The sequence below is a fragment of the Xenopus laevis genome, chromosome 1S, assembly GCF_017654675.1.
Source record: "Xenopus laevis strain J_2021 chromosome 1S, Xenopus_laevis_v10.1, whole genome shotgun sequence".
Classification (NCBI taxonomy): domain Eukaryota; kingdom Metazoa; phylum Chordata; class Amphibia; order Anura; family Pipidae; genus Xenopus; species Xenopus laevis.
Genome location: NC_054372.1, coordinates 149,131,359 through 149,157,271, shown reverse-complemented (window position 1 = coordinate 149,157,271; position 25,913 = coordinate 149,131,359). Strand labels below are relative to the sequence as shown.

The 25,913-nt window shown below is 39.3% G+C and overlaps 1 protein-coding gene across 15 annotated transcripts in view; it reads right to left on the bottom strand.

The window, feature by feature from the left end:
- The window catches only part of ncor2.S (nuclear receptor corepressor 2 S homeolog), a 230,682-nt gene that overhangs the window by 51,675 nt on the left and 153,094 nt on the right, over positions 1-25,913 (bottom strand). For all 15 annotated transcript variants that reach the window (XM_018235544.2, XM_018235570.2, XM_018235605.2 and 12 more), the window contains 2 exon segments: positions 10,509-10,651; positions 805-949 (listed from right to left, as the gene is read on the bottom strand). In XM_018235544.2, coding sequence (XP_018091033.1) covers positions 805-949; positions 10,509-10,651 — 288 coding nt within the window.

The following is a 25,913-nucleotide window of genomic DNA, read 5'->3' as shown; positions in this document are numbered from 1 at the left end:
ATAGCAGCCTAAACCAAATCAGGTTCACCACAAGATTCAACAGCTGGGGGGACTAACTCTGAGTTAAAGGTACCCTTGGATTTCCCAAAATCACATTTAAGTTCAGTGCTGTGCAAATTATTCTGTAATAGAGCTCTAACTTTTAACCACGGTGTCTCCTTTCCTTATTGTATGGCAGCTTTATGGCAGTTTTCTCCTTGCTACTGTTCCTCTCACTGAAGCACCTGCCTCGAGGCACCATCCATCCAATCTCCTTCATAATCAGCTACATCCCTCATTTACTACATTACATATTGTTAAAAATACAAGTATGCGACCTGTTATCCAGAATGCTCGGGACCTGAGGTTTTTACAGATAAAGGATCTTTCTGTAATTTGGATCTTCATTCCTTAAGTCCTTAAGTCTACTAGACATGTAAACATATAATAAATAAAATAGGCAGTTTTGCTTCCAGTAAGGATGCATTACATTTTAGTTTGGATCATGCACAATGTACTGTGTTTTGATTACAATGAAAAAGAAAATCATTTTTAAAATCTTGGATTATTTGGATAAAATGGAGTCTATAGAAAATGGCCCTTCCATAATTCGGAGCTTTCTGGATAATGGGTTTCCAGATAACGGATCCCATACCTGTATTTATTAAATTAAAAGGAGTTTAAACTCAAATAAAACTCGATTTCTAAGCAGCTTTGAAATAAACAGTTGCTTAGAATTATATTTATTTCAATGGTTTTAATTGTAATGAGTACGTGGAAGCAGCATTGTGCCAGTCCTCGTTTTGCCCCAGGCAATATACTCACCATCGCCTTCATCTGCCATCTCCTCTTCATTGCCACTCATACCAGATGCCTCCATCTCTTCATCTTCCAAAGCAGGAGGGTATGGGGTCTCCTCCTCCATTTGGGGATTTTTTTTCTTCTTACGTCTGTTGTTCCGCTCCTTCTCCTAGGAATCAGTAAATCCATGATATGCTTGTACTGATCAAACATGTCCCCAAATAGTTTAGTAACCCTCATTGCAAACAAATAAGTGCCAACTAAATCAGACATTTTGACTACTGAACATAAGGCAAAAGAATGTATTATATCTCAATCTTTTTATACCATCTTTTCCTATTTTATAAGCATATGCACGGTACTCTTAATATATGTTTGCAAACCAGTGGAGATCTACCTGCAACTGGCTGAAAAACTTTAATAAACTGATTGGTTGCTATAGTAGGTTACTGCCAAGAAGCAGATCTGACCATTTTTCATAAATGAGCCCAATGATTTTTGGCAGTTAAAAACAAAAAAAACAAAAAAAAAAGAAACAAACCTTTAAAATGACACCATAGATGCCATAAAAGTCACTGGGATTTTTTTCCCAGTAAAAATTTGGAAAATTCTCAAATGTTTTAAAAAATACATGGAAAACTGGAATTCATAAAAATAACTGGGAATATTTTTCAAACCGTAACTCAATAGCAGCCCATTCATGATTTTTCTTAAATATGCACAGAATCACAATTCTTTTATTATAAAAAAGGTTAAAAGTATATTCACTATGCGCAGCCTTATAAAGTACTATGGCAGCTTAATTCATCGGCCCAACACCAAATCCACCACAAAATATCTGGCCGAATCCCAAAACAAATATGAACAATAATTTGTACAAATTAGAAAAATTCCCCAAAATTTAGATTATAAACTCTTGTGAGCAGAGTCTTCTGATTCCATTTCTATTCTGTAGCCCTAGTTTTTTGATCATTGTAAGACTCTTGCTATAAATAAATGTAAAGCTCTGCATAGCTTGTTGACGCTAAAGAAATAAACAATTATAGAAACCGGCAGCATGCAGTTGTCCACATATACAAGGGTTTGTATTGGGTTCAGCCAGGCACTAGGCTATACCCCCAAAATGGATATTTAAAGGGGTTGTTCATCTTCAAACACTTTTTTCAGTTCAGTTGGTTTCAGATTGTACACCCCAAATAAAGACTTTTTTCCAATTACTTTCTATTTTCTATTTGAGACCGTTTTTCTAATACTGAAGTGTTAAAGTTTCATATTTCACCTTCTAAAGCAGCTCTGGGGGGGGCAAAGTCGGCCAGATCTCAATCGGCGAGTTTATAAAATTCTGTCGGATCGCTACTGCATCTCTGCATGTATGCGGTCCTGCAATCCAACCGCTAGGGCCCACTTCAACGTGGGCATATCGGGCAGAGATCCGTTTGTTTGCCGATTCCCACATCTATAACCACCTTTAGAATTGATACAATAGTTGCTAATATTCCACAGATACTGCTGAGAAATGTATCAACTAATTGTATCAACTAAATGTAGCAAATTGTAACAGACTGAAACACCAGAGACACAAACATTAAACTTAAAACTTAAATTTTGTGAAAACTGAAAAAATAAAAGATGGAAAGCAACTGAAAAAAGTTTCTTTCTGGTGAACAAACTGAAAACAACTGAACTGAAAAAAGTGTTTGGAAGGTAAACAAACCCTTTAAAGGGATACTGTCATGGGAAAACATGTTTTTTTCAAAACACATCAGTTAATAGTGCTGCTCCAGCAGAATTCTGCACTGAAATCCATTTTTCAAAAGAGCAAACAGATTTTGTTATATTCAATTTTTAAATCTGACATGGGGCTAGACATATTGTCCATTTCCCAGCTGCCCCAGTCATGTGACTTGTGCCTGCACGTTAGGATGGAACTACTTTCTGACAGGCTGTTATTTCTCCTTCTTAATGTAACTGAATCAGTCTCAGTGGGACTTGGCTTTTACTATTGAGTGTTGTTCTTAGATCTTCCAGGGAACTATTATCTTGTCTCGTTACCTTCCCATTGTTCTGTTAGGCTGTTAGGGGGAAAGGGAGGGGGTGATATCACTCCAACTTGCAGTACAGCAGTAAAGAGTGACTGAAGTTTATCAGAGCACAAGTCACATGACTGGGGGCAGCTGGAAAACTGAAAATATGTCTCGCCCCATGTCGGATTTCAAAATTGAATATAACAAAATCTGTTTCAGTGCAGAATTCTTCAGGAGCAGCACTATTAACTGATGCGTTTTTAAAAAAACATGTTTTCCCATGACAGATAGTTTATATCAAATTAAGTGACATTAAAGAACCTTACCAAAGTGGAATATATATTTTAGTATATATTGCCCTTTTACATTATTTCTGAATATTCTCTGTCAGAGATCACCTGACCAGGAGTACTACAGCTCTAACTGTAAAAGGAAGAAGCGTGGGAGTAAAAGACATAACTTTGTCTGGTAACGGATCATGTGACCTAACATGTATGGTTTGTTTGCATTGTTTGTGTGCACTGTGAATCGTATGATCGGCCCTTAGTTCTTAAAATGGCAATTTTTTATTTAGGATTACCCAATGGCACACACTACTTAAAAAAATACTACTTCAATACTACTTAAAACGTATACTATAAACTGCTTATTTACATGAAGCAGGGTTTTACATATGAGCTGTTTTATGCAATATATTTTCATAGACACCTACATCGTTTGGGGGTATAGTTTACCTTTAAGTGCTAGGAGTTTCAATACATAGGATGAGGACCCTGCTCTGAACAGCTTACAATCTATACCAAATACAGTGCATGAACGGTTTTCTAAAAATCCATTTTTTCTATATTACGTTATTAAACTTAACTTTACACAAGCTTCAAAACAACCAGTTGAAACCATCTGTTTGAATGAACATGGAGATGGAGCAAACTTTGTGCTGGACTGCTTTGAGAAGCAATGGTGGTAACACTCAGGTCACTTTTATCAGGCGCCAATTAACCTGTCTGTTAGTCTGGAAAGGAAACCATAGTACTAGAAGGGTAAAGGGTTAAAGCCATACACAAATCCTTTTCTACCTCAAAGACTACTTTATGCAAAGCAGAACACCCAGCATACATTTTTAAATCTATAAAATCCCCAAAACACAAATGAAGATAACACATTTTTCGTGCTGAAATGATGGCATTTTGGTGGAAATTCAAATCTCTTGAGAAGGATCTAAAATTTGCGTATATCAATAAATTTGGTAGTTTGGTGAACTCCGACATATTCTAAAATATGTTTTTCTGTTGGTAACAAAAATCATGGCCTATTCCTTATTGAGTCTAAAATGAATGAATCAGCCAAACCCATAACCCACTAATTTAACTACTTTTTTAATTTAACTAAGACATGAGACTTTCGTGTCATGGCATTTAGACTTATATGGCTTTAAGCCGCGTCTATCTTCAGATGCTCTACCTGTTTTGGGGGATTTCTCGGAATATCACGTGCGTTTCAATGGCAGCAGGAAAGTGCAGTGGGTGACAGAGGGTGACTGGGCTGTTACTGTCAATGACTGGGTGAAAGGGAGGCCAATCAGGACGACTCCCAAAAAATAAGGATAAATTAACATGTCATCAGTCATCCAGGACAGCTACCTGCAACCAGGTGCTGTTGCTTGGTAAAGAGAGATCCTAGGGCAAGGAGGACATTTTCCAGAGTATGGGAGGCACATATGTGGAAATTACATAAAATACTCAGGGCTTATCCTTTACTCCTTATCCTTTAATACCATGTGCAAAATGCTACCTTGTTTGGCATTATGTTATTATGTAAAACTGAGTAATATAAGCTCTTACCTGTGCACACTGTGGGATATGATAAGCACTTGCTACTTAGGTAAAAGCGATAATGTCATGGGAAAACATGTTTTTTTTAAAAAAAACATCAGTTAATAGTGTTGCTCCAGCAAAATTCTACACTAAAACCAGTTTCTCAAAAGAGCAAACAGATTTTTATATATTTAATTTCGAAATCTGACATCGGGCTAGACATATTGTCAGTTTCCCAGCTGCCCCCAGTCATGTGACTTGTGCTCTGATAAACTTCAGTCACTCTTTACTGCAAGTTGGAGTGATATCACCCCCATCCCTTGCCCCCACAACAGCCTAACAAAAGAACAATGGAAAGGTAACCAGATATCAGTACTCTAACACAAGATAACAGCTCCCTGGTAGATATAAGAACAGCACTCAATAGTAAAAGCCAGGTCCCACTGCGACACATTCACTTACATTGAGCTGGAGAAACAAAGACCTGCCAGAAAGCAGTTCCATCCTAAAGTGTGGTCTCTTTCTGAAAGCACATGACCAGGCAAAATGGCCTGAGATGGCTGCCTACACACCAATATTACAACTAAAAAAATACACTTGCTGGTTCAGGAATTACATTTTCTAGAGTGAATTATTTGCAGTGTAAACAGTGTAATTTAGAAATAAAAATGACACCATAAAAACATGATAGAATCCCTTTAAGATAGCTCAGTGTTCACAGTGGGTACGGTGAAAAACTGCACACCCAGCATACGGTACCTTAGTAATTGCGCCCGATTCCTAATCTGCAATAGCTGCAAATATATCAGTGAAGAAGTGAATTGTGTGCCACTTGGTGTCAAGTTGAGCCCATCATATAAGGGAGGGGGCCAGTGTGGGTCCATATGCACAGCCCCTGCACCTGTGCTGTTCCATAGGTTTTAGAAGGCTGTACCTATGGATGCCAACATGCTAAGGGAGCCTTGTGCTTAACGCCTGCCTAAGTACAGGGTTACTTTGCAGCAAGTAAGGTTTGCACCTATGGCACAGCACAATTATTTGGAAGAGCTCTAGTGTATGAGGCAATGATTGGCTTCATTTTCGGCCCATTATAGAAATATAGGAGGTTTTTGCTGCTTGGAAGCTTTCAAGCTATTTATTAAAATAGGTAGCCTTTAACCATGTACTATTTTTATCAGAGCTGCATAACAAGCAGGCGAGCCTTAAAAGCATCTCAAATATTTCCATTTGGGGACTGGAATATTGCACAAAGACACTCAACACAAATCTACCACAGAGCTCCGAGGTAACAGACATTTTCTTTGTTTCCTTGTCAGCTGTTATACACAGTGTTTTTCTATTTGTTTTCCCTTTCTTTTTTGGGGGGGGGGGATTTTTTGTATTTATAAACTTAAAGTGTTCAAAGTTTTCACTCCGTTTGCATTTAATTGGCTCTTGTTATTGGAAAGGAAACCTGCAGACATTGTACAGCAGAACAGCTACAGGATGGTTAAGCACAATGGTTACTATGGAAAAGCTCTCCAATGTCGTGCTGTGCTCTCTAACTGTACTTGAGCATGGCTCTTCCCTCAAGAACAATCTTTGCTATAAGCTTGGGCTTTTGTCTCCTTAACCCCTTCGCAGAAAGTACATAAGGCAGCCCCAGGAACATACCGTTTCATCCGGGCCCTGATTATGAAAGCATATTTATCGATGGCAGTATTCTAAAATGTCATCGGGAGGGGGAGAAGTCAGGAAGAATTAACCTTTTAGCATTAGACAGGACAATCTCTCTCTGCAGGAAGGGCACTGAATGCTTGGCAGCACAGAACACAAATGCTATCCTTGTAATGCCTTATAAAAATAAGCTGCAGAATTGGCAGAATTGCTGCTGCTTCAGACGGCCTCTCTGTATTATCTACTTCCTCTGAAATATGTAATAATCCTTTAAATAGTATCTCAATAGTTTTTATAGCTGGAATGAAAAGAGAGGGGGAAAACCAAACTAGGCTAGGTGTGAATGTGGAACTTTTGCATAAGCAACCACCAATAACTTCATTTAATTGCTATTTAAAAAAGTCAAAAAGACGACAGATGCTCTGAAGCCCAAACAATACCCTTTGGGGCATAAACACTTTTCCTCTATTGATGCCATGGGGAGCAAAGTAAATGAACACCTTTATTGACAGTATCAAAATATCATCATTAAATTGCTGTCACATGACAACAAGAGTGTTTTTTTTTTTAGTTGCCAGTGGCTGGTTGTTGGCACTCTGGCTTTTATTTACAATGCAGCTTCTGACAAATGTCTTCAACAGATGTTGACTGGCATTAAAGGAAAATTATACCCCTCTAGTTCTCTATAAAAAATATATTGCATAAAACAGCTGATATGTAACCCTGCTTCATGTAAATAAACCATTTACATGATAATATACTTTTTAATAGTATGTGCCATTGCGTAATCATAAATAGAAAACTGCCATTTTAAAAAATAAGGGCAGTCCCCTGGAATTGTATGATTCACAGTGCACACAAACATACCAAACAAACCATACATGTTATTATTAACATGTATTTATATAGCGCCAACATATTGCGTAGCTGTTAGGTCACATGAGCCAATTAACAGACAGAGTTCTGGCTTTTGCTTCCACACGTTTTCCTGTTACAGTTAGAGTTGTAGTATTTCTGGTCAGGTGATCTCTGAGGCAGCACACAGATCATCACAAAATGGTGGCCCAAGGCAAGAGATGTTAAAGGGCAAGATTTACTTAAATATATATACCAGTTTGGTAAGATTCTTTAATATGCCACTTAATTTGATATAAACTATCTGTATCAAGTATTCAATCTGGGGGTATAGTTTTCCTTTAACAATGCAGGAGACACTAGGATATAACTAGTCTATTTTTATGTTCGGCAATTGTGCCCAGGGACTGCTTTTCGTCGCCCCTATCCCCTCCAGGGGGACAGGAGAAATGGGGAAATTTAAAAAAATTATTTTATCTCCAGCGCATACCCAGTGTTTTTGAACCAATGTGGGTGTGGTTGGGCAGCATGCCGCCCCCCTAAAATCCTGCCGGCCTAGGTGGCTTTTCCACAAATCCGGGCCTGATTGTGCCAGGCACAGCTCAGCATACAATGTATTGCTTGGACCACATTTTTTAACAGGTCCCACCAATTGTACCCTGCAGCGCAGGAAACACGCTGTTCAAAATGAATTGCGGATGGAGGGCTGCATGTACCAACAAGGGTTGGTCATCTTGGCAATTTTCTGCTGGTAAGTGATCTGAAGTCTGAGCACTTGGGCAAACCACACTGTCATAAAGAGAGCAGACTGATTTGGTACAACAATGACTGCTATCTCCTCCCTATGAAGCTCCTATTTCTGCTTGCTTTAATGATTCTGCTGGCAGGATCTTATCCCTTCTGTGCTTATTTTTCAAAAGATGGAAATGTACAACCTAAAAAATAAAAGGGGGAAGATAGCAAACTGGAAAAAAAGTTTACAAGGCACCAAGGGAATCTGCAATATCATTCTGCTGTCTCCAGCAAACATAACATAACATTGTAATAATAGCCACATTTGGTAAAAGTTCTTAGCATTCAAGGGCATACTTGTAATACAAGACTGCTGAGGATCACAGCATATTCTTCCTTCTTCCAAATACTATTCCACACCAAGAAGCATTATGCCTACTTTCAATGTACCTATTAAACCCTCACCAGTCCCAGAAGAGCAGTGTTCTAAATTTGTTAGTTAATTTATATGATTTATTCTTTAAATTTAGTTAGAATGGGAGGAATCTAGTAAGTTCATTCCCCAGCTAGGCTTGCAAGGAAGCATGGGTAATATTCCAATAACTCGTGCTCTATCTGTATCTTAGTTTTGTCACATTATAGAAACCTCTTTACTATTCTGGGTGTTTCATATGATTGCAATTAAAATTTTAACCTAAATGCTAAGGTGATCTAAAAACATATCAATGCCATTTTTATTTATTTTTTTCATTCTAGAAAAGAAGCTGCCACTATTTCTAACATTTTTGGATCTCAATCCCAAGACACACAGACTTTCAAATCATCATATTATTGGGGATACAGCCCTCCAAACTTGTAGGCCTGAGCACTAGTGATGGGCAAATTTATTTGGCATGCACAAATTCATGGTGGATTTGCCCGTTTCACCACCGGCGGATTTCGCAAATTTGCCGCGAATTTTGACACCGGCAAACTGTTGCAGGTGTCAAAATCGTCGTTTTGCAAATTTTTCGCCAGTTTCACGAAATTCGTGGCAAAGCGAAACAGGACAAATTCGCCCATCACTACTGAGCACTTTTGAAACTGAATCAACGAATAGATGCGGCCGTGATCCAACGGGATTTTTCGTCCCATCCGATCGAGATCTGACCGACTTTCGGCCAGATCTCGATCGGTGAAGCCGTCGGGGGGGCCCCATGCACGGGCCAATAAGCTGCCGACACGGTCTGTCGGCAGCTTTTATCGGCTGTGTATGGCCACCTTTAGTCAGACCAAGCTTTAGTGCTGAGAAAGTAATTACCCATAATGTACAGTATTCCAGTATCTCCATAATGTTTACTTCTGCATCTATTCAATGCTGCCTGGTTGCTAGGATAACTCCCCTTTACTACCAGAAAGTGGTTTGAAATTCATCTCAGTTTTTAACTTTTTAAGGATCTGGCCACACGGGCAGATTCTTCTTCGCGGCGACTAATCTCCCCAATTTGCTTTCTCCTGCCGGCTGAAATGTAAAACGCCTGGGGGCAGGCACACAGAGCACTTAATTTTCCGAATTTGCCCGAAGTTGTCGTGAGACAATTACGGGCGACTTTGGAAAAAAAACGTTCTGTGTGCCTGCCCCTAACCGGTAGAAGGCAGGGAAAGGCAGATCAAGGAGTTTCGTCGCTGCGAAGAATAGGAGATTTGTCGCCTGGCTAATCTCCCCGAATCTGCCCGTGTGGCCAGACCCTTACAAGAGGGTTATAATATTGTTTCTTCTGGTCTTATATTTATATTATAATTAATGTTACATTTAAACAAGTGTCCTTGTGTAAAACCAACAAGCACTGAAGAAAAAGATTAGACCAAATCAACTCAACCAAATAAAATCAATTAAAGCAGATGAAGCCTAATGCCATGAACTGAAACTCCAGCACCTCCATGGTCAACATGGTTTTCCTCTTTACATCAATAAGGTATACAAAAATAATTTCCCCAGGTACACACACACACACACACACACACACACTGTAATAGTGCGTACAGATTTAACGTTTGATGTTGAGATGACCAAAGGCCAGTCATGACTTGGTTACGTCCAGTATAGTTCTGCTTATGTTTCAGTTCCATGTCTAAGAAGGCTGATGGACAATAAGACTGTGTACATGAGCGGTGCAGCCAGGTAGCATCAAATATCATGTGTGAGACACAGGACTTTTGATTTTTTTGCCACAATGTTTTAGCTTGAAGGAAGGGGCAAATTCAGCAGACTAGACAATGAGTAAATTCATGATGAAATAACAAGCACTGCTTGAGGGCCTACAATGTAACCTGGCATTGCTCATTTTGGTTTCCATGAAAGGTGAGTGAAGAAAAACTTTGCACAGCAAAACAGAGACCACGTTTTGTGATTTTCAGGGTCAGTTACAGTAATCATTTACTATTCATTCAGGGGCCACACCGCAGATCACATCTACATAATAGACATATTAAATGTACTTCGTATTTACCAAAGAGGATAGCAATATTACCCAAAGTCTGGCATATCATATTTTTGTGTAATTTTAGTCAAATGCAAATTACAAAATTGTACAAAAAACAAAATCTGTAATAAAAGAGCAATTGGCCTGTAAAACATCAATGTTACTATTTGCCTCTGGTTTCTTACCATTTTCAGTTTGTGCTGCTGTAAGATGCCATCCAGGTTCTGCCTCTTCTTGTAATTGAAGTAGAAATTCTTGCATTGGGACACGGTCTTGGAGCCCACCATCCTGGCGATGGCAGACCAGTTACGCCCATATTCAAAGAGACCTGAGTTTCAAAGAAAAGAGTAGGAATAGATTTGTAGAGTTAATCATTGAGCAGCCTGAACTGGGGAGAAATGAAGGATTATTACGTTATTGTTTAATCCCAGACCTTGGGCAGGAGACTACTGATACGAGAACTTTTATCACAGAAGTGCCACTGGAATCAGTCATTGAACTGACAAGTTCAGAGTAAATGTATAAACAGGATATAGAGTTGGCATGGCATTAACCATGTGCTCTGCCAAAGTGCTAATGTTCCCTTTCCCTGTTATGAAAGCATATTGTCTACTACTGTAACTACTAATATTATAAATATGTTGATAAAGGTACAGTTGAGCCACATGTTTCCTCAGCCATAGCCTAGTCCAGTGGTCCCCAACCAGTAGCTCGTGAGTAACATGCTGCATTAACATGATTTCAGCCTTAGGGTAAGGTCTAGGGTTGCCACCTTTTCCAGAAAAAAATACTGGCCTTTCTATATATTTATCTTTTTTCCCTATTAATAACATTGGGATCAGCCATCATTTTTACCGGCCAAGCTGGTAAAATACCGGCTGGGTAGCAACCCTAGTAAGGTCACCTCTGGAGATTTGGGGAGATTTAGTTGGCTGGCGACTAATCGCCTCTTCTTTGGGGTGACTAATCTACCAGAGCGGCTTCCCCCATATTCTGCCTGCTCGAATGAGAAATCGTCTGCGACATGGCACTCACTGCACTTCTTTTTCCAAAGTCGCCCGAAGTTTCCTTGTGAGGCAACATCGATCGCAGCTCAGTATGTTGGTCTAAAAATGTACAGAATTATAGGGGGAATGTAATTAAAGTCGCAAAGAGAAAAACAATTTGCACCAATAAGAATAAAAATCCAAATCTCGCAATGTAATTTTGTTCCTTAAACTGTTATTACATCACAAATTTTAATTGCGCACGCCTAAGAATTTGTTCGCGCGAAGGCATAACTTTTAGCATTGCGAATACTTCCGTTACCGACTTTTATTACATTCCCCCGTATATGTGAACACACACTTTTGCGTGTGCTGGGCAAAAACTATGAAACTATGCGTGACACAAATACTGATCATACTTGTTGCAAAAGCACAAATATTTATAAAGTATTTGAAGTTGAGGAGTCCTCTCAAACAAGGGCCTTCCAGAATCAGCATAAGAAATTAAACAAACTGCCTCTGATTTCTCCTTTTTAGTAGAATATACTACAAGGTGAAGGCTGTGAAGCTCACCTTCAGTCTATAGGGTACAAAGGACAAGTCCCAATGTGCCTCTCATAAAACTATTTGCCAAGTTACTAAACAGCAGACTGTATGGCAGCATTAGTCGTATATCATTATCATCTCTGTGTAAAAATGTAACAGGCTGCAAAGAAGATTTTCATTTAGTAACCACAAGTTGCTACATCCAATACATCCACAGATACGAGCAGCAGCTACAAATATCTAGTTTGCTGCTGTTGGCAAACTATTCTGTATCTATTTGGCTTCTATATTCATTTGTTAAAGTATCTTGGCTATGTTTGTTCTGATTTAGTTAGCAGGTGGCAACATGTGCTCAATTAACCAATGTATCTCAATCACCAGGGAAGACTAGGCAGTCTTCTGATTTATATTACACTATACCCTGATGTATATATATATTTAGCACTTAGAAATATCAGTCTATTGAACTTCTCTATGTTCAAGAATACTGTATGTTAGGCAGAAAGTGAATAGACACTGAAAAACCCAAAGCTGCTTAGCTACTGATGAAGTAAAACCCCCAGTATCTTGCTCCAGGCAATGACAGGGTCTGCCAGCTGTTATACCACAACAACTATAGCGCTACAGCTTTGCCATCACTATTGTCAAGTAATGAGGAGGACATAGTGTCAAGCAGCAGTCATTCCATGCCACATATTTTACCTTGAGCTAATGAAACAGCAGCTTAGAAGATACTTCTTACAAGTCTATTATGATAAGGTGCTTATAACATGGTGCCTGCAGTGTACCTGCATTATTAACGTCCCAATCCCGATCAAATGATTAGGATCAAACACGAGGATTACTGCACAAACTTGGCAAATGTATTGCAAGTAGTAAAGCTAGCCACTGTTCTCTTTCCAATGCCAGGCACTAAATGCTATACATATTATTCTTATTTAGACTTGGTAAACAAATGCAGAGCTCCATAGAGAAATATATAGGCACTGGGAGTCCCTGCACATTAGTCTAGATTTGGTGCCTAAAAAGTCAGCAAATTAAAGCCACGTGGTCTTCATTTTAAGAAAAATAAAAAAAACCTGTTACAAAACAAGGTGCCAGAACAGTGCCAGGGCTTGAATGTGGGGACCCTGACAAGGAAGGAAGGCTGGGCTACATTATGGGGGGGGGGGAGGGAAAAGTGCCTATGGCTGTGGTTGAGATGCTGGGATTTGTAGTGCCTTATATTTGAAGGGCAGTAACTTGGATATCACACTATTGTTTATGTAAAAAATATCTAACAAATGTTCATTTGTTCTTCCAAAATTTTCCTCTAATGCATAACAGCAAATGTACTTCTGCTTTAACTTGACCTGCTCACTTACAATAACATGGCAGCAGAGATCAATGGTCTTGTTAAGATCCAGCAACAGAATTTCAGAAAGTTCTGAAACCAAGACAGCTAGATTTGAACCAAACTGCCACAGTTAAAATCAGAATGTGGCAGTCGTAGTAGTATCCAACCCAGGCCCAGCCATGTTGTATTCAAAATTACATGAATATACCCTATGCACCATTTACAAAGAAGCAGAATATTTGAATCCGTCTTGCTGCATAGCATATGTCTATGGGAAGCGGCCTTCAATTTTTTTTGCATTTAGCCCCTGTTACTAAATGGCCAGATCTGACTCATGTTACTAGGCAGACTATCACTTGGTTTGGATTAGCCATTCTCTCATCACACATGAAAACTTAATTAAAGGAGCATTTAATGGATTTAATGTATGGATTTTTTGGAGAGCTCCCACATAAACAAAAACATATTCTTTTCAAACTTTACATATTGCTTTTTCAGAATCAGTTCACTTGAAACTGATAATATTAACATATGTGTTACAGTCATATGAAAAAGTTTGGGAACCCCTCTCAGCCTGCATAATAAGTTACTCCACTTTCAACAAAAAAGATAACAGTGGTATGTCTTTCATTTCCCAGGAACATCTGAGTACTGGGGTGTTTTCTGAACAAAGATTTTTACTGAAGCAGTATTCACATGTATGAATTAAATCAAATGTGAAAAACTGGCTGTGCAAATATTTGGGTACCCTTGTAATTTTGCTAATTTGAATGCATGTAACTGCTCAATACTGATTTCTGGCAACACCAAATTGGTTGGATTAGCTTGTTAAGCCTTGAACTTTATAGGCAGGTGTGTCCAATCATGAGAAAGGGTATTTAAGGTGGCCAATTGCAAGTTGTGCTTCTGTTTGACTCTCCTCTGAAGAGTGACAACATGGGCTCCTCAAAGCAACTCTCAAAATAACTGAAAACAAAGATTGTTCAGTATCATGGTTTAGGGGAAGCTCTCAGAGGTTTAAACTTTCAGTTTCAACTGTAAGGAATGTAATCAGGAAATGGAAGGCCACAGGCACAGTTGCTGTAAAACCCAGGTCTGTCAGGCCAAGAAAAATACAGCAGCGGCATTTGCGGAGGATTGTGAGAATGGTTACAGACAACCCAAAGATCACCTCCAAAGACCTGCAAGAACATCTTGCTGCAGATGGTGTATCTGTACATCGTTCTACAATTCAGCGCAATTTGCACAAAGAACATCTTGTATGGCAGGGTGATGAGAAAGAAGCCCACAGAGTTGATTGTTGTATGCAAAAGCTCATTTAGACAAGCCACAGTAATTTTGGAACAAAGCGATTTGGACTGATGAGACAAAAATTTGGTCATAACAAAAAGTGCTTTGCATGGTGGAAGAAGAACACTGCATTCCAAGAAAACCACATTCTACCTGCTGTCAAATTTGGTGGAGGTTCCATCATGCTGTGGGGCTGGGTGGCTAGTTCAGGGACTGGGGCCCTTGTTAAAGTCGAGGGTCAAATAAATTCAACCCAATATCAACAAATTCTGCAGAATAATATTCAAGCATCAGTCACAAAGTTGAAGTTACGCAGGGTTTGGATATTCCAACAAGTCAATGACCCTAAAAAGACTTCGAAACCTACAAAGGCATTTATGCAGAGGGAGAAGTACAATATTCTTGAATGGCAATCACAGTCCCCCGATTTGAATATCGAAAATCTATGGGATGATTTGAAGCAGGCTGTCCATGCTCGGCAACCATCAAATGTATCTGATCTGGAGAGACTTTGTATAGACGAATGGTCAAAAATCCCACCATCCAGAATCCAGACACTCATCAAAGGCTATAGGAGGCGTCTAGAGGCTGTTACATTTACAAAAGGAGGCTCAACTAAGTATTGATGTAATATCTCTGTTGGGGTGCCCAAATTCATGCACCTGTCTAATTTTGTTATGATGCATATTTCATATTTTCTGTTAATCCCATAAACTTTATGTCTCTGCTGAAATACTACTGTTTCCATAAGGCATTTTATATCTTAAAAGGAAGTTGCTACTTTGAAAGCTCAGCCAATGATAAACAAAACTCCAAAGAATTAAGAGGGGTTCCCAAACTTTTTCATATGACTGTATATGGGAACTTCCTTTTTATCAGACAGTTAATACCTTTGGGCTGCTGGAGGATGTGGAACTTTTTTATCCATTACCCAGTATCACAAACACACCTGCCTCTAGGGAGTAACAATATTGTGTGACCATATTATGTGACACCTGGTATGGTGCACCAGGAATGTGGTTTGTTGGCTTAACTACACTAATGCTACTAACATCTTGTGAGCCTTGCTCAGATCAATCACTGGCATCTCTCAGTGACAAACCACAGGTTTTTTTTTTACAAATACACCAGATACAACAGGTAGCATATTCACATTTCACCCACAAAGGCACCACATTCATTACAGGATAAATCTCAACCCAGGGCTGTAGGAAGGCTTTTATTTGGCCAGCCTGTACCCTTCAATAATTAACAATGCACATCAGTGGGAGAGATCGCAAAAGATTAATTCACAGAACTGCAGTAACAGAACGTTCTGTGCTGGCGAGTCATTGCTATGTTTAACTGTCTGTGCTGTGTTTAACCCCTTTTCTACATTGCAATACGTTATTCAGCACATTATTTATCGCTCATGAAAGGGTTAATTACATACAGGTAGTGAAGCCTTTAACAAACAATGCCTAAAATTATACACAGCGTGACCATAATTACAGTATATTCCAATATGGCCAACTGTTGTTTCTTGGCATAACTGAGTTATGAAATTAATTCAGGTAAGCAGACATTATAAGGCCCACAAACAGCTTTGCGAATGCATACTACAATTGTGCATCAATCAGAGAGGCTTTCTGTTATGTCTGCCAAAAAGCAGGATTCAATTGTTTTATTTAAATAATGAAAAAAATTAAATAAATATATACATATATACCTACATGCATGTACTGTACATATTGTGTTCAACACTGATAAACTGTTACAGGCATTGCTTGGAGAATATTTATCTGCAAAAAAACATTTCTGGCATTTGTGAATTACTTATCATGCTGCTCTGTTGGGAGTAGTGAGAACTATATACTTCAGCAACTAGTGAGTCTAGACAAGCCAAGACAAGGTCTAGCACAAGGGCAGGCTATGTATGGAACAGTACTGAAAGTGAAGTTAAAGGCACCATTGGGCATCTGAAATGACAAAACAATGGGCCCATTCACATTTAATTTGGTAATGGAACAGAAGTCCCTATCAACAACTTCAGTGGTATTATGGAGTATTTGAAGGCTTCTAGGATGTGTATTATAGCCAGAGAAAATGATGGTGGACTGCTACAAAGATGGTAACAAGATACTGCCACTTCTGAGCGTAAGCTACCAGAAAATCACTTATGTTATGCCCTATTATATATGGTCTAGAAATTGGCAAGATGATAGAAATAAAATGGAGTTACAGTAAATATTGCTTCAAAATAAGGAGTTATATTAGTATTAAATAGAAAATAGTAGAAATAAGTGGAAAATAATAAAACAGTCCAGATGGAGTGGAGTATTAAGAGAGGGTTTTCTTACATGTGACCCCAATCATAGGGTTAAATAACAGATCAATGAAATGATTTGAAAGAAGTACTAGCAAATATTCTGTGGGTGCTAGAAATCAAGCAGAAGTGCTGAAGAACATTCGCTAAGGCACTGTTAATGCAAAATGCTAACGGAGTTTTGTAAGCGCTGACAGAAGTTCTGTAATGGTAGTGAGATGAAAATGGAGGTTCAATAAGTACACGGAAGTGATGAAAGAAATTTTATAAAGAAATAGAGGTGCTGGTGGAAAGGCTATGGACATGCTGGTAGATGTTCTGCATGCAAATAGAAGTGCTTTGGAAGTCTTCTAAAGGCACATAAGTCGCGCACACTACCAAAAAACCACACTACAAGGACTTATATATGGTGAAAAAAATAAAGTTAAAGGGATACTGTCATGGGAAAAAATTCTTTTTCAAAATGTATCAGTTAATAGTGCTGCTCCAGCAGAATTGTGCACTGAAATCCATTTCTCAAAAGAGCAAACAGATTTGTTTTATATTCAATTTTGAAATCTGACATGGGGCTAGACATACTGTCTATTTCCCAGCTGCCCCAAGTCATGTGACTTATGCTCTGATAAAGTTCAATCACTCTTTACTGCTGTACTGCAAGTTGGAGTGATCTCACCCCCCTCCCTTTCCACCCCCAGCAGCCAAACAAAAGAACAATGGGAATGTAACCAGATAACAGCTCCCTAACACAAGATAACAGTTGCCTGATAGATCTAAGAACAACACTCAATAGTAAAAAACCATGTCCCACTGAGACACATTCAGTTACATTGAAAAGGAAAAACAGCAGCCTACCAGAAAGCATTTCTCTCCTAAAGTGCAGGCACAAATCACATGACTGGGGGCAGCTGGGAAATTGACAAAATGTCTAGCCCCATGTCAGATTTCAAAATTGAATATAAAAAATCTGTTTTCTCTTTTGAGAAATGGATTTCAGTGCAGAATTCTACTGGAGTAGCACCATTAACTGATGCATTTTGAAAAAAACATGTTTTCCGATGACAGGATCCCTTTAAGGTTTATTTCAATGTTTCGGTACCCTCACTTGGGCCGTCTTCAGGACCAAGTGAGAGAGACAAAACATTAAAATAAACCTTAACTTTATTACCTTATATAAGTCCTTGGAGTGTGGTTTTTTTGGTAATGTATGAATCGTTGTTGTGACCAGCAACCCAGGCACTTGCCATTTATGGGTTACGAGTGCACCATACCTGATTCAATATATATATATATATATATATATATGAGTATAAAGCTCCATAGCTCTGTAAATGCAGGTGTTATTATAAAAACTGCTAGAAGATCTTTAAGGTGATGTAAGCGAGGTAAGAAAGTAAAAAACTTGGTAGATCTGTCAAAAAACAAAGTGAAGTGGAAGTGGTATCTGTGCTCATGTAAGGTAGAAGTCATACAAATGTCACTGGTTACACAGAGCATTAAAAGAGTTAAAGTATGAGTAACTTACCTTGAGGGAGCCAAAGAGTTTCTAGTTTAAAGGTCCAGGGGCAAGTGGTAAGACAGTCACTATATAAATTCCTAACCTCTTCAGTGCTTGAAGCAACAATGACAAACTTATGTGAGCATGAATCCCTGTACAATATTCCAAAGTAGATCTTAATTATATGGGCAAATCAAGAAACTGAAGAGAACTGAGCCTTTGCAGCAGACACAGCAAACTAAATCTGCAGCCACATTGTGGGTTTATGTTGGAGACCGAAACGACTGTAGCAAAAATAAGTTTATTCACAGCTCTTAATAACCAGCCACCTCCATACAAAAATGACTGAATAAATTAAAAGATGGTCCTTGGTATGAATATATGACCCCTGTTTCTGCTGCATGTCTCTTTTATTGTAATGGCAATAATTGCTTTTCCGTACCGTCTCAAATGGACATCAATGATCTCCGTGGCTGTGGGATAAATAATTAGCATGTATCCAAACCAATGAGGTTAAAACATTATTGTCAGGGCTCCTTCACGTGGTTGTAAAGTTGCCCCAGCAGGGTGTAATGCTTCCCTTGTAGCCTGGTCAGCAGAGGTAGCCCAGAGAACAGGGTTCTTTATTAAATTGTATTCCAATCTTCTTACTGAGCACAGGAGCAATAAGAAACTGTTGACAGGATTGGGATATAAAACTGGGTCAGTGTCACAAAAACCTCCTGACGGACGAGGAGAAGTTGTCACATGCTGTATCCTTTGGGGTATATAAGCTGCTTTTCTCTTCCTGTCAGATCTCCCTTTAAGAGATCTGTTTAAGTAAAAGTATTGTTCCCATAAAGAATGTAATCCTTAAGCCCAAGGTTCTAGATGTTCCTTTTATGATCGAGTCCTTTATGTGATTCCCACTTGATAGTTAAACTCAAAGAATACTGTTCTTCACTTCCCTATCCTTCCTCTTCTAAAATGTTTTCCCCTCTCCCTCCTCCCCTCTTCTCCCTCGCGGTTCACCCTGCTCAATTTCTCACCTCCCAGAGTAACTTGCTGGAAGTGAACTTCTCTCTACCTCACTGGCTGCCTTTCCAGTCTGTTGCTTCTTCTACCTACCTCCGCTTCTTACTACAACACAGCAACATCGGGGCTGAAGCACTTTCAAGTCTTGAAGCGAGAGATTCCAAAATGAAATCTGGATAGAGGGTAAAAAGCCAAACGCACGGATAACAGCACTGCAGATGCGCGTCTCCTGCCAGCTGGGGTACTGATACTGTTGCTATGTGGAGGAGTCACAGAATGACTGATAATCCTTCTGCTGCCTGACCTGCTGGCTCCTCTTGTCTGAATGTGACCTCTAGACAGTCAGTATGTTAACAGCAGAGAGTGTGGCACAGACCCAAGTTGTCAAAGGGTGCGGCTATCTTGGCACCAGCCTTCCTCCTCTCTCACTTTTTGCCTCTCCCCATCCTCCTCCTCTTCTCGTTTTCACATCTGAGTGTGTTCCAACATAACAAAGCGTTCTGCCTCAGTCGCGCTGAAGGGGTTATTCAAGTGTATTAAAGATGCTGGGATTTTTTTTTATTCTGCTCTCTTTTTTCCTACAGATATAGAGAATGCGTAGCACCAAAAATCATTAACCCATTCAGTGCCAGCAAATGCATGAAGACCAGAAAGCAATGAACTCTGAGCAGAACTAGACAGAATAAAAAGTTAGCAGCAGAGGAGAGATGAAATCCCAATCATAGTGGCAGCAATAATCCATCATAAACAGGGGTCCTGCTTGGCATATGACAGTCATGTTTCAGGTATTTCTGCTTCATGCTCAGTTTTTAGATGATTACTAACATAGTTAAATTCCCTTTATCAATCATGAACTGGCTACTTCTGCAGTTGTTAGAAGAAATAAACCCTGATTAGACCTGGACTCACTTCGGGCGACCTCGGAAATCGAAGCGCCGTGATTCTTCGTTCAAGCATACAGAAGGCAGTTCGAGGAGATTGTTGCCACGCAGAAGAGGCGATTAGTCGCCAGGCGACTAAATCTCCCCGAATCTGCTCGTCTGCCCCAACCCTTAAAAAAACAGTAACACCAAAAATTCAAGTGTTTTAAAGTAATGAAACTATAATTTGCTGTTGCCCTGCACTGGTAAAACTGATCTGGATGCTTCAGAAACACTACCATAGTTTATATAAACAAGTTGCTGTGTAGGCTATATGGCACAGGTTAAATAGTGGATAACAGACAGTACCATTATGTTCTAAAGCGCTTATCTGCTATCTGATGTGTAACCTGAGCCTTTTCTCCTTTGAATGGCTGTCCCCATTGCTACACAGCAGCTTATTTATATCAACAATAGTAATGTTTCTGAACAGTTTTACCAGTGCAGGGCAACACTGCATTATATTTTGATTGACCCAATTGTTAAGGCAGGGATGATCATGATTTATAAAACCAGGGGTCAGCAAAAACACAACGCTATGGGGAATGGGGCACTTTCTAAATAGTCCATTCTTAAAACAGTCTGTACCTGCCACCCACCCTAACACACATTTTAACTGCAACCCAACTCAAGCCGGGATTTTGTGTCAACCCACTCATAACTAGATCGCACACCTCTTGGTTCTCTGGTTATTGTTAAGAAGCAGTTTTCAGAGGCTCGTGAGGGATAATGGGATTAATAGTTCAAAAGAAGTCAGAGGGGCATCTTTGTGGTAGAACAATTGTCTCACATGTGAGGCTACATTTCTGCAGAAACAAGAAACTGAGATTTGCAGTTAATTAAACATAAAACATATGTCTTCTAAGTGTAGGCGAAAGTGCAAGGGTTCCATATAATATATATATATATATATATATATATATATATATATATATATATATATATATATATATATATATATATATATATATATATATATATATATATATATATATATTATATATATATATATATACACACACAGTATATATATATATATATATATATATATATATATATATATAAATGCAAGTGCAGGAAACCAGCAGTTTCCCACAAACTCCCATCAGCCCTGACCAACACCTTCCCACCATAAATGGAGATCTGTGACAGTAAATGCTTGAGCAGGCTATTGATATTTGCATTAGGATCTTTTGCTGAAGTCAGCTTTTTGCAGGATCTTCTCAGAAGTCGTGGGAATGGAAACGTATTTGACAGGTGTTAAGCTGTATTATGAAACTGGGAGCACAATAGAGAGCAATCACGCTTGTAACATGGATTGCTTAAAGGGCCGGTAATATTCAGATGCAAAGATTCATTTAAATAAAGCATGCACAGACATTTCCATGAAACGTGCATTTCAGTGACTTCATATACAATAACTGGTAATGCTTTTAGTCTTTTAATATTAACATATTGCTTTTGCCTTTCCACTGCAGATTACAATCAGGGTAACTAAGGAAATTAGCAATCTTTAGCTTCCGCAACTGTATACACCATAAACAATTGATACGTTGTAAATGCCTCTGTAAATAGGGTTATTTTCATTTGAATGCTAAAGAGATGCTTACTGAAATTAAAAACTATTTAGATTAGACTTCTTTTTCCTGCTGTTACTATGCCCATGATGATGGATTGCACAGAGATGTTACCCATGAAAGCCAGCACTAAATTTACAAAAAGGAAGGTAAAGGGAGTAAGGTCCACAGCACTTTGAGCAGGGAAAACACATGAGTCATAGGCCTTATCCCTGTTTGCATGTAAAACAGCAACATAAACAACACCGGTCTTTAAAATCAGTTCCAAGCATAAATGGAATGTGATAAGATCCAGCATTAGTCGCTTTCTTCATAAGTTATCCTGTCAATTGCCACTATGTGGTATTATTGTCTAATGATCTTAAGCAGATCTATCCATGTGTTCCAAGCTGATTTGGCTACAATAGGCCACAATTCAGGGACACATGTTCAGAACACTCAAGGAGCATCTTCAGTGAAGCAGGACACAGACCACACACCAGGGTCCCAGTGCTTACTGAATTATGGTAACAACTAGCATTCTGTTAAAATACCATTTAAAAATGCGCTGGCTTATGTATTACAGTGAATTGTAAATGGCCAATTGCAACATGGGGTTTCAATAGGACTGTAATAAAAAGTGCAAATAGCTAATTAATGAACTTTAACTAATGCATCAATATTTTCTTACACTAATGTGCTCCTTACATGTGTAATTCCATCCCTGAATGCCCCAGGACAGAATCTTCCCTCAGCCTTTTCAAAAATAAACTCAATGACAACCTCTTGGAACCCTGGCCTAATATCTGACTCAGTCCTGGAGTTATGGTGCAGTGACAACCACTGTAACTTGCAGCACTTTTAACTCTCGTGTGTGTAAATGACACTCCACTTATTGTAAGCTCTGTTGGGTAGGGATCACCTTCCTTTTTAGCTCTTCATTTTGACCGTGACTGTACTTGTACATTTCTATTTTCTTATGTCAACATTTAAAATGTCTTATATAATGTACCCTTGTGTTTTGCAAAGGTGTTCAAGCAAATATTATCCAAGGCGCACAGGCTACTGTGTGCCTTGGATTGTCAAGCTGACAAAGGGGCGTGACCCCGAAACGTTGCACACTTCCACAATAAACGTGCAAGGGGTTCCTTGCTTGCAGTAGCCTGTGTGCCTTGGATAATTTTGCTTGAACATTGTTGTGAGGTGGCCGAACCTCTACCATAAAGCACCAGACATCGCATAATACATTCCGGGTGTGCGAGAGACAGCTGTATTTTCTTTTGCAAAGGTGTGCCAACCAGCTATGATCCTTGTGTTGCTCATGAAGAAGACAGAGACTTGTGCAGCTCACTAGCCCTTGCCTCCTAGCTATATTCACAGCAAAGTTGTTAATAAATGAGATCAAGATCCTGGCAGGCAGTTCCATCTTTTTCTACGCCAGCTGTAACATGCAGTCACACATTTATGTGAACTGTTGATTTATTCTCGTGAAACTCTGGACAGGTCAGGGCAGGCGGAGGGCAGATCTCTGCCATACCAGAGAACGAGATTTGTATTATGTGGGGACTACTACAACATACAGCGTGAATAAGAGAAATTCATTCTGCACTGGGCTGCTGAACCAGCAAAAGGCTTCATATGTTTAATGAAATGCCTCTGTGGGCCAGCAAAGCATTGCATTCTGTCCAAAGGTTTAATAAGCAGATGGATTTCCTCCATCCAGTAAGCCAGACTTCTAGCACTCTCAGAAGCAATTCTGCTTGTATCCCAGCTTGAATTTGTACTCCCATCTCTAGAGACTACAAATGCAACAGAGCAATCCAACAAGATAATGTAAGCGCTTTCACTGCCAAAAAAAGGGCCTCTAGAAGCAGAACCAAGGCAGCATCACAGGTGGCCATATGGGAAGCCATGCGCCTAGTTTCTATGTTGCTAATTTGCTACAAAGGATAAAATGTCTGATAGAAACTAATCAGAATGCAGTGGCTCAAGCATTTGGATATTTCCAAATGTTAAGAGCGTCCAGGGTTACAAACTTGGTTGCACCTGTGGTGGCATCTCAGCTAAATTACGTAACACCTTTTAGAAACCCCAATCTATACCAGTTCTTGTCTCTATGGAGATTGCAGTCTAAAGGTGCAACTGAAAAGTAAGCTTTCTTAGATGTCTGTGAAAGGAAAAGATGTCTCTGAAAGGAAAGATTACTTTGGTTTATGACAACCTTATATCTAAGATGGCATCACACGGTGCACCACCACATTCCTTATTACAACTGTTTTAATTGAAAAATGTGTAACAATGAACTGTTTAAACACAATGAGATGGTGGGCAACATGATAGGCCAGCCGGAGCTATTTCTGGACCAAATGTGGCATAAGACTGCCAACCTGATACTCCTTTGGCCCCACTGTGCGTAGAACAGAACTTATTACAAAGTGCAATAACATTCTCTGGACTAGAAGATCTTAATTTCAAGTTATTGAAAAATAGAAATTAGGCTCAGGTTATAACCAGAGACAACTGTCTAGTTGAATTTTGCTCCATCTACCTAATGACTGAGCTATAATATTGCAGCAATGAAACTGGAAAACAGAAATAATTACATGTAAATAATAATCTCAAGATATCAGAACATTATGAATAGAACGGGCAAACATTAGCTTACTTTTTTCATGAAACATAGCAGGTTTAGTACATCATTCCCTTCTACTGAGCAACTGGAAAAAGCAGCTGTCAGTGTGTAGTTCTCAGGCAAGTGATTATTATAACCATATGACACAGCCAGTTCTGAAAAACCACCATGTCAATGGAACATTTTTCATTCTCTACAGGAAAGTAACGGCCATGGCACATGATTATGTACAAACTTGTGTGTATATGTGTAGAGGTACTAAGGGTTAAGTGTTTACTAAGACAGTTCCCCTTGTATTTGGAAACCTAAGTGGTCCTTTGAGTAACGCAGGCAGCTATTGCCCTTTTCATGGGTCCTATTTTAATCTGATTTGATTCTCAGTTGCTCACCAGGTGGCACTATAATTCTTTACTAAAGGGAGAGCACATGAGGGCTCTTTCTGGATCTCACCTTGCAGGGAGGTGGGTACAGGACTGGGTCTGGATTGTGTCAGGCCCAGCTTTATCCAGTTTGGAGTGCTCACCCTTCTGATGTACACCCGATATGGGTGTCAGGTTCTTAATCTGGATGACCTTCTCCTAGCCAACAGGTCCTGTATCCAATGCAAAAATAAACCAGCAGCACACTGATTTGAAGTGAAACAAGTGAATTTTTTGTTTATCTAGCCCATGTACATACAAGATAAGGGCAATCTTTCATTCCCCACTGGGTCCTTTATCAAGCCTAATAGAATCCAGCTGTCAGTGGATGCTGAAGATGGCAGTTTAACAGCTACAATGCATGCTGGCCACCAAGATATAAAGATACACCTTGGCACAAAGAATTTCACTGCATCTTCTACTGATTTTCTCAGATTCACTGTCATCTGGTATGGTGCCTATGGATTGGAGAAAAGCTGATGTTATTCCAATATTTAAAAAGGGATTACGTTCTCAGCCTGGCAATTATAGGCCAGTAAGATTGACATCTGTGTTGGGCAAATTATTTGAAGGCTTGTTAAGGGATCACATTCAAAATTTTGTCCTAATGAATGGCATTATGAGCAACAATCAGCATGGCTTTATGAAGGATAGGTCATGTCAGACGAATTTGATTGCATTTTATGATGTGGTAAGTAAGATTCTGGATAGTGGGGGGGCAGTAGATGTGATCTATTTGGATTTTGCCAAAGCGTTTGATACTGTGCCCCACAAACGACTGCTTTCTAAACTAAGGTCTGTTGGGCTTAATGAAGTCGTTTGCACGTGGATAGGAAACTGGCTACAGGATCGGGTACAGAGGGTGGTTGTTAATGGTACATTCTCTACTTGGAGTAAGGTTCTAAGTGGGGTCCCCCAGGGCTCAGTATTGGGTCCCCTTTTATTTAACTTGTTCATTAATGACTTAGGGGAGGGTGTTGTAAGTAATGTATCAGTGTTTGCAGATGACACAAAAATATCCAGCCCAATTAATTCCATCCAGGATGTGGCATCCTTGCAACATGATCTTGACAAACTGGCAATCTGGGCAG